General features: G+C 35.2%; 1 protein-coding gene and 1 non-coding gene across 9 annotated transcripts in view; both read left to right on the top strand.

Moving 5' to 3' along the window:
* Positions 1–16,405, top strand: part of LOC138714891 (glycogen debranching enzyme) — a 94,256-nt gene that overhangs the window by 26,809 nt on the left and 51,042 nt on the right. For all 8 annotated transcript variants that reach the window (XM_069847142.1, XM_069847136.1, XM_069847135.1 and 5 more), the window contains 5 exons: positions 3,300–3,512; positions 6,017–6,211; positions 8,339–8,468; positions 11,717–11,840; positions 15,395–15,660. In XM_069847142.1, coding sequence (XP_069703243.1) covers positions 3,300–3,512; positions 6,017–6,211; positions 8,339–8,468; positions 11,717–11,840; positions 15,395–15,660 — 928 coding nt within the window. The remainder of the gene's footprint in view (positions 1–3,299; positions 3,513–6,016; positions 6,212–8,338; positions 8,469–11,716; positions 11,841–15,394; positions 15,661–16,405) is intronic.
* On the top strand, positions 13,744–13,815 carry TRNAN-AUU (transfer RNA asparagine (anticodon AUU)). The gene has a single exon. It is a non-coding gene; the product is annotated as a tRNA-Asn (tRNA).

Genomic DNA, 16,405 nt, shown 5'->3' on the forward strand with positions numbered 1-16,405 from the left:
TCATTGTTGAAACATTTTCTTTCTTTAGTTCCCTAGTTCGCTTTCACTTGACCATTGACTGAAATGACATAACATGACAGTTAACAGTGCAACAGTTTATAATTGCAAACATTCCTTTTGTTTGAAGTAAGCTCATGAATTCATAAAATAATTAAATAATAAATTAATTAAAACTTCAATATTTTTAAAAGCAGTACAAATCTTGGTTCCATGAGACATAAAGTTAGGAGACAGGACGAGGTCCTAAATTGGTACAGTTCTGCCAAAATCATGTCATCTGGGATCTCTATCTTGTGATAATGAACCAAATTATTTATTCATGAAAGGAAGCCTCTCTTTGGTCAGTGATATTTCATATTTGAAAATGTTTCATGTTCTTAATACATTTGTCATATTTTAATATAAAGACTATATTGAAAACCCAATCATTTGACGGCTTCTCATCAAAGATCTCATGTTCGAACTCAGATTGAGATTTTTGTCATTAGTGTAAAAGTAAAATACATTTTCTTCGCTTGTTTTGATTTCTCTGGTACTTTTATTCCATCTCAATTATTTCTATATCTTTTGATTCTGGATACAGTAAAACCACTTTTTAACGAATCTCTGGAAAACTAATCACTGTTTCCTTTAATGTGGGTTTTTCCTAAAATGTGGTTTTCATTTAATATATTGATTGGAGATCAATTGAACTTGTATTCTAAATTTTAGGATGGGAATTTTTGTAAGTAGTGATGGACTCTATGTAAAGGAAACAAAATTATATTTGGGTTTCAAGGGAATGAATCGCTTTAGCAGCAAATGTCTTCCTGGCATAAGTAGAACGAGTAATTTAATATAAGCAAGGAAGTGCTGAGGATAGAAATTAGGCAATTTAACGACATTATGTTTTCATATTCTTAATATCTATTAAATTTACTATAAGCAGATACACACTGACAATGAACTTTCGTAAATACACAATCTGATACACTAACAAAATCACAATAAAACATTTTTGAGCACTGTAATTAAATTTACAATTTTCATAAGCAAACACAAAATAACATTTCGAGATATCGGTGCACTCTATCAATTGCAATGTACAGCTGCTAGTGCCACACTAGTGTGATCACACCTTGTAAAGTAATCGATCACAAATCTTTGGAATAGGTTAGAATTTTGTTGAAACGAGTTGTGTATTTTCAAATTCATTCAAATGTTTTCTTTGAAAATGAGGTTCCTTAAAAGCGAGAATCAATTACTTTGTTATGGTAATTCTGCTAGGACTTCGGAATTCATTTCTTAAAGACTGCAATGATTAAACGAGATTTTACTATAGCTTCTTTAGTTTTGTTGGTCTGAGTGTACTGCTTCTTAATTGCCTTCAATTACTGTCCTCAAAGTTTTTCTTTCAGTGGACCAAACGGATGCAAGGGTGGTGAAGCAAGAACAGAACTGTATGCTGAATGTGGAAAGACAATTAATCGAAAATCTGCTTTGTTTTTCCTTGTTAAGATATCATTGTGGATTCTGTATTGGTGAGAAATACGCTGTTTTTTTCTGATCGAATTCATGCAGTTTGGGATATCAGCTTAATAAGAAATAGCCTCTTTCCTCCCCAGAAAAATACTGCAAATAATAAATTTTTGTATGAAATTGTTCAGTCTTGAACTGTTTTTGCAGAACAATCTCTGTGCTGTCCTTTCATTGATTGCTATTTTTAATTCGAGTTTGTAGTGATGAACTCAAGTCTTGTCTCACGAAAACATTGACCAAAGTTCTCTTTGTTCAGAATCTCATTATTGTTGTTATTATTTCAAATGAACATCGATGACATTCACTATTTTGATTAACTGCAGCATAACCTGGTGGAGAGAATTGAATGGTAGAGAGTATGAATGGACATTTCAAATGTTCACACAATCAAAATCAGTTTTCACAATCATTCTGGCAAGATAAAATATAGAAGACTTTACTTTCATATTGTCACGCACTATAACCACATGATCTAGAGCAGGTATTCACAACCTGGTGCTCACGAGTACCATAGTGCTCTCTTAATATCATTTGGTGCATTCATCATGCGAGTAAAAAAGTGCTTGCGAGCATGAATGCTCCTGAGGTCTTTTTTCAATTCAAACTTTGTTGTACGAACCGGAACAAACAGTGTTCTTATCCATCCATTATAATATGTTAGAGACTTGATAGGCTTTCACGTATTTCATGGTGCACAAACCCCTTTCTATCCAGTGTGGACTTAATCAGAAAAATCAAGATAATAATATGGCTGCTCGTACAGAATTTCAGTTGATAGATCTCCAGTCCCCCCTTAGTGCTGAAATACTTGTTTTAAAAGGAGAAATTCATAGCGTTTGGGGGACAGAAGATACAAAAGGACATCAAATACTGCGTAGTGTTTCTTTCATATGTCTGGCTATGTCCGGAACAACCAACTGTGTTTCCCAGTATGAAATACCTCAAGAACAAAGCACGATCATGATTAATTGGACTGTTTATGTGTAGCTACAAACAACTTCTCTTTGGACATCACTGAAATTCTGATTAACATTGAAGGAAATCATAACTCTTGTGAGTGTTTTAAAAATGTATTTATTTATTTATTTACATATATATTTTACTTGTATTTATGTACTCATATAGGCCTATTGAACCTATTCGACTTCATGGTGCTTGCTCACTTAGTATTACACATGGGCGGTGCTCACAATCTTCAAAAGGTTGAGAACCCCTGGTCTAGAGCGTCATGCCTTGGACTAACAATACAAAATGAGCGGTAGTTTGAGTCCCCATGAGGGAAGAAATTTTATCATAAAATTTCGGCCAGTGTATGGAACCACTTCCCATCCAGCATTGTGTTGAATTTGGAAAGCTATAGAGAGTAGCAAAATCCGGGATCAGCTTGCTGACTTCACGTTGCCCCTGTATTGGTTGGATGATCGTTCACCTCGGCTGAGACATGAGGGCAGTTGGCTATTCAGTCTTTGTCTTCCATAGACTGTCGTGCCACAAATTTATTATTTAATTTCGTACCATTCGTCGTGTTTTCCTAGGTTGTAGATACTGAGGATTATTAATTCAGTTACGACAATACACTACATGGTCCCTTTTGAAAGTAAGAATTTTCAAGAAATCCAGTTTCTTTTAACCAAATTGTTTTCATGGTAATTTATGACTTGCTTAACATAATGGGACAAGTGAAAGAATGAAGTACATGCACTTAAGCTTCTTTCTGGAAATGTCAATGCTTTACATGCGTTCATTATAATGTGATTCATATATTCTTGTAATTTATGCAGGAGTGATTGTTTCGAAGAAGATACTCGACTCCGCCGTTGTGGTGAGGCTTTCAAAGCATGCTTGGAAGAATTAAATCGTGCCAAGTTTGATGAAATCCAGAATCATCTGCTAGCTGCTGTAGAGAACTGCATTGCAGGAATGCGGTATTTCCGAACACAACATGATGGACCGCATATTAAAGAAGTTTCTGCCAAGAATCCATTGGTGCCCAGGTAACTGTAGTATGCAGTGGAATTAAGATTATCGTCACCTTCGACTAGTATCATCTCTACTAACCATTATTTGCTATTTGTTAACATTAAATTAGACCATCATTGAAATTATACTAATCGTTGATATGTCAGATCATGTACCTGTACATTTTTGCTGCATGGCTAACATTTGGATCATCTCGAGGATCCTGTCGTGCTCCTTTGTGTTTCGTTTCTTATGCCTGCTGTCCTTGTTACATAGTCATGTAAGAGTGTCAGTTGTTACTTTCAAAATTAAAGTCTATAAATAAACATGATGTCTTAACGAAATAATATGATTCCGTGTTTAATGCACAGAGTTTGTGTGCACTCAAAGTTGGGTTCTGACGTCTTGTCAGCCCACTTGAGGTACGTGGATATAAAGGAAAAAATTGAGCCGTTGTCGGTTACAGTTCCTGGGTAGCTCAGTCGGTAGAGTGTTGGTATGCTTAGCCAAAGGTCCTGGGTGTGATACCTGGTCCCGGAACAATTTTTCCTTCCCTTGGAATTATTCAAGTCAGCTTCACAAGGAGCTATACCTGAAAGCCAGATGTGCATAATATATGTCGCTGTTTGTTAACAATTCAAGCACACAGAGTTTGTGTGCATTCAATGTTGGGTTCTGGCATCTTGTCAGCCCACTTGAGGTTTGTGGATATAAAGGGAAAAATTGAGCCAGTGTCAGTTACAGTTCCTGGGTAGCTCAGTCGGTAGAGCATTGGCGCACTCAGCCAAAGGTCTCGGGTTCGATACCCAGCCCCGTAACAATCTTTTCCTTGAAATTATTCAAGTCAGCTTCACAAGGAGCTATACCTGAAAGCCTGATTTTCACAATATGATAGTGTTAAAGAATGATATTTCTTGTAACAAACAATTTTGTTGAAAGTTATAACCTAAAAGAAAGAAGTTTACATGTAGCTAGATTTTATTTTCGAAACGAATTGTCGTTATAACATGGGTTCGAACGATTTGATTATCATCGTTTCGATAATTGTTGCTATTTTTTTTAACAATTTAATGAAGTTAATCGAGACTCCACTGTACTTTTATTACATATCTGAGAATAGAGTATTAATACATTTTTTTATATTTACAGACATCTAATTTGAATTGCTGTAGTGCATTTAAAGATGTAGATAATAATTGTATTAGTAAATAGATATTAGACACAAAAATAAGAGATTAACAAAGTAAATAAATAACATGCTCACATTGTTTCAAACAATTGCACTATTGGGAGAGGAGCTGAAATGGAGTCGTCCACAATTATTGATTGAGGTACATCTATTATCAGGCAGTACATCTCACTTGACGATATGTGTCAGAGGAAGAACAGTTGTTTGTATGCATCTGAAGTCTGATTACTGTAATATGTAACTAGTCAGTGATGTGTGCAATGAAGGGGAAAGGAACTGGTCAACCTACCCCATTAACTCCTGGTCTAGTTATCTCATGAGTGATGCCTTGTTGATGTCACTTGTGAGGTCCAGACCTGTCTTTGGATAGTTGACTAAACAACAACAATAGAAGAAATTATTGTTAATAAATCTTGTAATTAGAGCAAGCCGTAGTCTGTTGTGATGCGAGTTTATTGCCTTCTTCAGCAGCGATTTGAAAGTTCAGTTACAACTTAAAGCACCTTTGTGTAAATAGTAACTTTACATGCTGAATATACAAACATAAGTATTCATATAATAATAATAATAATAATAATAATAATAATAATAATAATACTAATAATAATTAACCTATATAAAATAACTTATAAAATCATCTTGGTGGTCACCAGCATAGCTTGGGCGATAAGTGTGTTTGCATGCTGATCCAGGGCTCACTCAGGTGTAGGTTCGATTCCTGCTTAGGCTGTCAGTTTGGTTGGGTTTTTTTCCGAGGTTTTCCCCAACTGTAAAGCAAATGTCAGATAATTCCATAGCAAATCCTTGACCTCATATTGCCAAATATCATCCAGCTGAACTAATTCCATTGACGCAAATAACCTACTAGTTGATATAATGTTGTTAAATATCAGTAACCAACTAAAAATCGTTGTGGTATTGAAAATAGTAGAAAAGTTTCCTGCAAGTTTTGGTGTCTACATTTTTTCAATATTAACTTAAATGAGAGATAATAAATTAACGACACATAACTTATTTCAAAAGGTAATGTAGAACTACTTAAATAATAAAGTTTTATTATTTCATAGGCAGCTCGTTTAGCATGGTAGGTTTTTTGTGGCAATGTAAAAAAGTGTAAGAGCAAAGGTTGGCTGTTTATGAACTGCACAATTTTTACAAACGTATGCTTTAATTAATTCAGAAATCATCTCCATTTGGTTCCACTTTAACAGTGATTATGTTTTGAAATGCGTAAATTGAATTTTTTATGTTTTTCATAGAGTATGTAGCAGAAGAACAGATTCAGATATAAAAATCAAACACTGACACATAATATCCCTCACTAAAAATGCTGTATCTCTTTGTCGTCAGGTACTTTACAGACTATGGCAACCCAAATGGTTTGGCAGAATATGAGCAGCTGATGTACTCTCCAGATGCTTGCTTTGTTATGGCTCACAATGGGTGGGTCATGAACGACGATCCATTACGGAATTTTGCTGCTCCTAGCTCCAATGTGTACCTGCGCCGTGAACTCATTGCTTGGGGAGACAGCGTCAAACTCCGGTATTTGGATTATTTGTTGTTAGTTCGTTCCAATCTGATATCATAAGTCACTTCATTGCATTTTCTAGTTTTCTTCTCTCTTTCGGTTATTAATTATTATTAGAATAATTTCCTTAATCTGTCAAATATTCTGACTTTGCTTGTGAGCCCCACAGTAGTCTCTAGAAACTTGGAATTCTTCTGTCCTAACCAATTTCTGGAGTGGAATAATGTTCTTTTACCTTTCTAAATGTAGTTATACCTACAATTATTTATTTTGCTTTCTCATTGTTTTGAGTTTTTAAATTCAAATAAGACGAGGAAAAAAAATACAGAAGATAAACTTGCGAATTCTAAATGAGGCAGTAGAGCAAGTAGACAGCTTCAAATACTTGGGGTGTACTATAAGCAGTAACATGAGCTGCTGCCAGGAAGTCAAAAGAAGTACAGCAATGGCCAAGGAAGATTTTAATAGAAAAAGGAGCATCTTCTGTGGGCTTCTGGAAAAAGAACTAAGGAAGAGACTAGTGAAGTGCTTTGTATGGAGTGTGGCATTGTATGGGACAGAAACATGAACATTACGACGAAGTGAAGAGAAGTGAATAGAAGCATTTGAAATGTGGATATGGAGAAGAAGTGTGAAGTGGAAGACAGAATAAAAAATGAAGCTGTGTTGGAAAGAATGGGTGAAGAAAAAATTATGCTGAAACTGATCAGGAAGAGGAAAAGGAATTGGTTAGGTCACTGGCTGAGAAGAAACTGCCTACTGAAGGAATGGTGAACGGGAGAAGAGTTCGGGGCAGAAGAAGATATCAGATGATAGAGGACATTAAGATATATGGATCGTATGAGGAAACAAAGAGGAAGGCAGAAAATAGGAAAGATTGGAGAAAGCTGGGTTTGCAGTGAAAAACCTGTCCTTAAGCAGAACACTAAACGAAATGAAATGAATGAATTGTTTTGAGTTTAAAGAAAAAGTATTGTAACGCTAAATTAACTGGAAATTCTCGGTAAATCAATCACTGAATTTGTAGAGAGTAGAAGGGAAGGAAAAGTGCTTCTTAAATGAGAACTTGGATATGTTTGGATATTTGTATGAGTTGCAAGTCCATGGGACACTTTTCGCATTCTTGGGTACACAATTTCACTAAAGAGACTGGAAGTTGGCAGATGACTAGTCCTTGGCTATTTGCAATGAAATCACCTGCCATCTATGAGTAGCAATCCTAACACTCAACAATTTTAGTATTTTGAGGAAGAACTACACCGAAATAGGTTGTTCCAGTCATAGGTAGATACTTTTACCATCGCATAGTCAGTGAAGCCGAAATTTCAGTACAGTGTAGATATTTGGCCATGCAAGTGAAGTTTGAACACTGCAATGGCAAGTTTTCGAGTTTCTGATATACCATTTGCTGAGAAGATATTCCTTTAATTTATCCATTGTAGATTCTTTGAAAGAGTTTCTGTTGTTGAATAATTATATTCTATTATAATAGGTTTTGCTGACTTAAAGGTGTACTGAACTAAAAGCACCAGTTTACGATGATATATTTTAAACAATATGCATTTAATTTTACACACAGTGGCGCAAACTGGACCTTTCCAAGTAACATACCTCTACTGGCAATGCCTGTGACATCACACTGCTGTCACGTCATTGTTGCTTCAGTTAATCACATTACATTCATTACATTCAATATAACTGCTTCATTGCCAAATGCAAGGCACTAGACAACAACAACATTCAATATAATTTATGTTCTTTTTATAACAAAGCATTAAGCAGTTGCGAGCTTATACAACACAAGTAATGGGTGCAGCAGTGTGACGTCAGCAGACAAATTCCTTTGCTCGTTATTGAGAACCATTTAATATTTTGAGTTTCTGCTTTCAGTACTGTCATCAACTCCCAGTTGTCTACAACATATGAAAAAATATTTTTTTTTGTTCAGTGCCCCTTTAAAAGGACCAAATTTTGGCATTAACCACTTTATGTAATACAAATTAAAGTTGCTATTTTGTGTAAATATTAAAAAATTATAGAAATATATTTTATCAAAAATGTATTATTTTATTTAATAATTTAGTATTATTGTAGTCTAGCTATTAATGCGGTTTAATACAGAACTCTTGTTTGTTTGCTAGATACGGTGATAAGCCAGAAGACTGTCCTTTCTTGTGGCAGTACATGCAAGAATACGTGGAGCAAACTGCACAACTGTTTGATGGGATTAGACTGGATAATTGCCACTCAACACCCATACCTGTTGCAGAGGTAATACTCAATTACAAATTCGCTCACGCACCACATTTATTGCAAAGTATAACAGTTCTGGCTTCTTCATTGTTGTCAAATTCAAAATTCTCATATCTTTTTAGACAACATACAATGCAGCCTGCAGGCTTCTTGCACTGCTTTCTCTTAGTAAACATCATAATTACTACTACTTCTACTACTACTGCCACCACGACCACCACCACCACCACCACCACCACCACCACCAGGTCATCCAATTATCTTCTGATCAAAGCTGCAGCGGGAACTGCCTGAACTGATAAGGCAGTGCCTACAGCTGGACAGAGAAGTGGGTGGGCGGGATTAACTGGTTTTGAACTCTCACGCGACACAGTTAGTGTTGTTTGAACAGTGCAGGAAACTGCACGTATAGTCTGCTAAGAATAAATGGGAAGTAATACATCTAATTATTCTTTTCCACACTGGGTGTTTATTTATGAGCCACTCGATGCGACTGTTCTGTGAGAAATATGACACATGGCGCCATCTTGCTGAAACCAAACGTTTCTGAGATTCATACCTTCCAATTGAGATCAAAAATAATCCCTTGTCATAGCCCGGTATCTTTCTCCATCGACAGTCAAAGCCTGTCGTCATTCACCTTTGAAAAAAATATGGACCAATGATTCTGCCTTACCAAAATCCACACCATTCGATAACCTTTTGGTGATAAAGTGGTCGTTCTTGAATCCCAATGGATTCTCATTGCTTCGAAAGTGGCAATTTTGTTTGTTAATGAAATCATTCATCCAAAAATCGGCCTCATCACTAAAGATTATTTTTCTGCTAAAAGCAGTGTCAACTTCCAATTGCTCCATAGTCCAGTCAGAGAATACATAGCACAATCTATGGTTATTTGGCTTCAGTTCTTGAGCTAAAACAATTTTGTAAGGGTGTTCAAGTCCAGATTCAAAATCTGCCAAATTGTGATCTATAAAAGACCCAATTCTTGTGCTTGCTGAAAAATTGATTTCCATGGATTCTCGCATACACTCTCACAAATGACGACTGTGTTTTCATAGGAGCGTCTCGTTCATGTACAAGCATTGTTTGATTTGCGACAGAACCAGTTGCCTCAAATTTTTCGATCAAACATCGAATTGTTCTCTCACAGGCATGATTACGCACACCATACACTTCATGTAACGCACAGAATGCTTGGCAAACAGATGATCCATTTCGATAATAAATTTTAACAATTTCTACACATTATGGAATCATGTAGCATTTCATGATTATTTGTCAACAACTATAACCATGGGAAAAATATGACTGCTATAGCTTCATAAATAGGGCAGCTATTATATGTTAAAAGTAGGACACTCTAATTAGAAGACCTGGTATTAACACTTGTTTCAAGCATAAATGATGATCTAGTTATGAAATGGCGTATTCGTAAATATACCAGAATAATTATATTATGAATATTTTCAATTTATTTTTTAATCATAAGCATAATATATGATTATGTCTCGTGACCAGAATATTATACGAAATAGAAACATAAAAATTGGAGATTTATCCTTCGAAGAGGTGGAAAAATTCAAATATCTTGGAGCAACAGTAACAAATATAAATGACACTCGGGAGGAAATTAAACGCAGGATAAATATGAGAAATGCGTGTTATTATTCGGTTGAGAAGCTTTTGTCATCTAGTCTGCTGTCAAAAAATCTGAGAGTTAAAATTTATAAAACAGTTATATTACCATTTGTTCTGTATGGTTGTGAAACTTGGACTCTCACTTTGAGAGAGGAACAGAGATTAAGGGTATTTGAGAATAAGGTTCTTAGGAAAATATTTGGGGCTGAGAGGGATGAAGTTACAGGAGAATGGAGAAAGTTACACAACGCAGAACTGCACGCATTGTATTCTTCACCTAACATAATTAGGAACATTAAATCCAGATGTTTGAGATGGGCAGGACATGTAACACATATGGGCGAATCCAGAAATGCATATAGATTGTTATTTGGGAGACCAGAGGGAAAAAGACCTTTGGGGAGGCCGAGACGTAGATGGGAGGAGAATATTAAAATGGAGTTGAGGGAGGTGGGATATGATGATAGAGATTGAATTAATCTTGCACAGGATAGGGACCGATGGCAGGCTTAAGTGAGGATGGCAATGAACCTCCGGGTTCCTTAAAAGCCATTTGTAAGTAAGTAATCATAAGCATAATACAGTAGAATGTGTAAACTAATTAATTGAGGAAAATGAATAAATGAATGAAATGTCTTAGCTGCTGCAGTACAATATACAATAATATGAACATAAAACTTCTTGAAAACAATTTATGCAATAAATGAATGACAGTTGCTTTTATGAAATTAACTTTTTAATTGTAATAATGTACACAGTATTATTGTCACAAAAAGCAGATTAACATTTGCTCTGAATTATTTTATTTTATTTTTTTATCCAATGCCACCAGGTTGTCTTTTCGACATTTCTGGTCTTCTCTCCTGGTCATGGTTTAGTAGTAACCCACTTCTGAGGTAGGGACGCCTGGAAGGCAGAGTTACATTACCCCGATGATGCGATAGGATGATTGTGATAATGTGGTGCCAGGAGAGGTCTTAAATCTAAACTTAACCTAAATTCCAGACCATGGGCGAACACAGGAATAATCCCCTTTAAGGAAAAATTCCTGTGCTCTAACCGGGAATCGAACCCGGGACCTCATGAACTATAGCCAGAAGCTCTGACCACTAGACCATGAGGCTGGTCTTGCTCTGAATTATGTACTATGGCGATTCTTCAGGTAAAATTTGATATCTCAAAACCGCAGAACTGAATTCAAATTTCTATTGATTTCTTCTTGTAGCTTTTCAAGGACATTACAATATTCTTTACGTCTGTCATCTGAAATATCTGGCAAAGCTTTCAGAGATGGAAAATTAAACAGTTCGTTGCGATACACACCATGCCCTCTGTCCCACAGGTAGCGTGTGCCTGTGCTGTAGTAGTGGGGGAAGGGTAACACGTCATGAGTGACGTATTTGGTTATTTTAGCCAAGTTAGTCCGTCCCTGTATTGGAGAAATTCTCAGAGCATGATCATTTAGAGTAAGTAAATAATTAATAGAATTTTTTAATATTTTGTTTTAAGTTTGAGTAAAAATTTTAACATGGTTCGTAGTACAGAGAAGAATCTAAATGGAACATGAGATGGAGTACATTTTTATATATGACTGATAGTAACCATTCTTCCTTTAACCTTTTCAGTTCTTGTTGGATGCTGCAAGGAGAGTGCGTCCAGACTTATATGTAGCTGCCGAACTCTTCACAAATTCTGACCAGAAGGATAACATCTTTGTGAACAGACTGGGCATATCTTCGTTAATCAGGGGTATTGTACTATATACTACAGAACTGTTTTATTATTTACTGTATGTCACTGGAAACTATTAATAACATTATGTGAGTAACCTAGGCCTATAGTTGAGAAGGATCCTTAATGAAACAAATTATTTCAGTTTATTATTTTTGTCATTATTATTGTCATCGTCATTAATATAACGTATTGTGATAATCATCGTCATTATCACACCATCACCATGACCCTTAATCAAAGTCGTGTATGCTACGAGGGTCGTCTTCAAACAAAAACTGTTCCAAAGTGGTTATCATACTTACAATTTATTGTATTTTGCGTTTACGGATTGAAATCGAGTGCAGAAGGAGGATTTTTAAGAATGATAAAAATCATTGACATATTTCTTCTCAGAGAAGTAAACTCAAAAGCTCTGTCATAGAAAACCATATATAGTCGACTCTCAATAATTCAAGGTAATTAATGGACGAACTTTCGCGCAATACTGAAAATCGCGTATTATCAGCAAATTTTTTTATTATTATTTAAAGTACAATAAAAGTTACTCTGACAGGTTGGGACATTCCTGGTTTTCTGGCATGTATGGTAACCCTATCCTTCCCTCTTATTCTGTAAATCTTGTTTCATTTCATCCTTTCGCCATGTCTTTGTTCATATCCTCCTGCTGATTTCTTCTGTTTTCTCTTCTTGTTCTCTTAGATGATATCAAATATCATAAACAATCATCATAAACAATTTAAAAATTCAACCAAGGGATGACCCATTTCGATCACAACAGGGATCTATGACAGGATTTAAGCTAGAAAATAAATAATTGTCGCAAAAATGCACAAATGAAAAATTATATTTATGCAAATTGCGAAATGCTTGTGCAATATTAGCTTATAAATAATTGTGCAGAAAGATAATATTAATAAAGTATGCAGAAACAAAAAGTTATGTAATTTGTTTCTTAGAGTTTTATTACTTTCAATCCATCTTATCACACTCTATATATACTGTACTTATATAAGAAAATCATTAGACGTAGGTATATTTAGAATCAATTATTGCTGAATTTACATCACATTAAAATACGTTATTTTATGAGCACTCTAAACATTGAAATTCTTTACTAGTAGGTCCTTCAAGATTTATTGTTAGCAGAAGAGCATTAGAAAACTTTATAAGATGAAGCAATGTCACTTTTAAAATAAAGACAGGCATGCTAGAAACGAGGAGATTTTATAATTCCGAAACTCTGTTTCTATTTTTAAAACCTTTCGTTATATATAGTACACTTTATACATTTTTTTCTAATATACAATTTTACCTTCAATATATCAACGTTATTATTGGGTTATGGTTTTCATATTAACTTCTGTATAACTACCTTCACTTGTAGGTTTGTATTGTCACAGGCCAGAGTGATAATCCTGGACCTCTAGGTAGGTATAAGCTTGAGGATTAAATTAAATTAGATAGGCTTGATTTAACAAAGCAAAAGAAAGTAATCTTCAATTTCAATAGGAATACTGAATTAGGCCTACATATGAACAGATATGCTTATGCAAATCAAGATTTCAGGTATAACTCCCTGTAAAGTTGATTTGAATAATTTCGAGGGAAAAATTGTTCCGGAGCCAGGTATCGAACCCGGGACCTTTGGTTTAACGTACCAACGCTCTACCACTGAGCTACTCGGGAACTCTAACCGACACCGATCCAATTTTTCCCTCGAAATTATTCAAATCAACTTTACAGGGAGTTATACCTGAAATCTTGATTTGCATAATACACGTCACTGTTCGTTAACAGAAAACCACAATTTAAGTCACACGGAGTTAGTGTGCACTCGAAGTTGGTTGCTTGACGGTTGTCAGCCCACTTTGAGGTCTGTGGATATAGAGGGAAAAATTGGATCGGTGTCGGTTAGAGTTCCCGAGTAGCTCAGTGGTAGAGCGTTGGTACATTAAACCAAAGGTCCCGGGTTCGATACCCGGCTCCGGAACAATTTTTCCCTCGAAATTATTCAGATATGCTTATATTCTTATAGCCGGATTCTTAGCCAGAATATGGAACCCTGGACCTCTTGGTATGTAAAAATTAGATAATAAAATAAAATTAGATAGACTTAGTTTAACAGAGAAAAATAAAATAATTTACAGTTTCAATATGAGTACTGAATTATATATGAACACATATTATGATTACATTGCATTATAACCACATTCGTAACCAGAATATAGAACCCTGGACCCCTAGGTATGTATAAGCTAGATAATTAAATTAAGTTATATAGGCTTCATTTAACAGAGGAAAAATAAAATATTTCTCAACTTCAGTATCAATACTAAATTACATATATACAGATATGTTTACGTTTTATTATCGCTAGATTCGTAGACTGCCCATACAAACTAACTGTACCTCATCTTTCCTCTGAAGAAATAAACAATAATAAATTCAGCTTTGCTGTCTGAGACAGAATTAAGACATTCTTTCTCAGACATTAGCAAAGTAAATTTCTACATATGTCACTTTATTCGCAAGTTAGTGACTCCAAGATCTACTGATCTGTGAAGCGAAGAAGTAATAAAAATTGGGATGAAAATTACTTCAGTAAGAGTAATTATATTTAAACATTACACACAATGAAGGAACAGATCTCGATCTGCCCACTCGCTGCAGCTGATATTTTCTGTCCTTATCTGTTGTCCCTGTCTTCCACGTCTCGTGCACGATGTGACAACGTCGTACTGCTGCTAGCACTCAATTGGCTTAGGCCATATGCCTTCTTATTCTGAAACCACTATAATTCCAGTTTTTACAAGATTCATGCAACTAAATCCTCGCTCACAATTTACAGTATGCGATGGAATTATATAAATCAATTAGAAGAAATTGTTCACTTAACTTACATGAATTGCATCAACTCTTTGAAATCAATTCCCGAACATCTATTGCTCAATACCTTTTTGAATGTGCGCATGCCATTAGCATTTCATTTAAATTCAGATTAGTTCATACACATCTCCATTAACATCTTCGTTTCTGACGTCCAATGTGGTTGTCGCATTTTTGGACATTTACATTTAAAGTTTGTTGCATTTTTGGAAGTCGAGTAGTAAAATGCGACTGTGGTTTAAACCCTGATCTAGGAGCCTGTTTAGAGGGCGATCAAGTTGTTTTACTTATAGGTGACAATGAAGCTTCGTCTTGAGTTTAGGATTGCTAATGGTAGTCTCTTCTTCTCCATCTGTTTATCATAACAATCATTTTCGTTCTGTTTCCTCTATCAGCTTTATCTTTCTCTGGCTATTCTTCAGGAGTTTATTTCCGTAGTGTCTATTGTTCTCTTCATTAGACTATTTAATTACCACACTATGAAACCATTCCAGTATACAAGAATGCCTTTCATTTAATACTTTTCCTTCTTTTGGAATATTTTGTTCATTTTTAAAGTATGCAAAAAAATCAGCTTTCTCTATTTTGTTTGAAATTTAGCTTTGTATTCTTGCGCTTGTCAACAGTTTGCATTAAATTCTGACACATTAGCATATAAATTACATGGCTGTATTTATTTACAGAGGCAATGTCTGCTTGGGATTCCCATGAAGAGGGTCGTTTGGTGTACCGATATGGTGGTGAACCTGTTGGAGCATTTTTCCAGCCTTCACTTCGACCTCTCGTCCCATCCATTGCTCACGCATTATTTCTCGATCTGACCCACGATAACCCAAGTCCAGTGGATAAACGCTCTGTATTCGACCTGCTGCCCAGCACAGCATTAGTGTCCATGGCATGCTGTGCTTCAGGAAGTAATAGAGGCTATGATGAACTTGTCCCACATCATGTGAGTTCACAGATTCGCTAAATAATTATGTAAATTCGCAATTCATACACAAAAGAACAAATAATTGTAATATTAATACGTAAAAAATAAAAACTGCAAAAATTCAGTGTTATTGGATCGTTTGCATGTGGATAGGAGCTTTAAGACCCTGTAATCTGGGATTTTCCATTGAGAAGCTTTGCCATGCTTTTCTGATTGTGACTGTTTTTCAAATTTCTCGAAATTCCAGTAGCTTTTCTAAACTTCTTAAAGGACACTGATATGAATGTGTCTTCTATTTTTTGGTAGAGCTTCGTTGTCATTTTTAAATGCATTTCACACAGTTTACAAAATGCACCACCCCAAGCACAATCGAAATACAATTAATCATATTTAATTTCCGATCGTTTTTTATATTCGATTTTGCATCCAACTATCTTATTCATTGATTCACCACTAACAGCACTAGATGACGTTAACACATGGAATCACCAGTTCAGAGTTTTCACTTTCACTTAAAACCAATTGAAAATTTTCTTCATTAATTTTCTTTTCTTTTTAAGAAAAGTAAATAATGACTTATTTTGCCATCATATAACTATTTACTTTTTAGTAAACAAGAATATTATATTTGCTAAACAAAAGTAACACTGAAAACTACGCCAATAAACACAGCACACCTGACTCCTTAACTGCAACAATCAAGACTGAAAACTGAAAATTCAGATGGCTTAAATTTCAACTGATCGAGATTCATTTAAGCGAA

This window comes from Periplaneta americana, chromosome 15 (genome assembly GCF_040183065.1).
Source record: "Periplaneta americana isolate PAMFEO1 chromosome 15, P.americana_PAMFEO1_priV1, whole genome shotgun sequence".
Classification (NCBI taxonomy): domain Eukaryota; kingdom Metazoa; phylum Arthropoda; class Insecta; order Blattodea; family Blattidae; genus Periplaneta; species Periplaneta americana.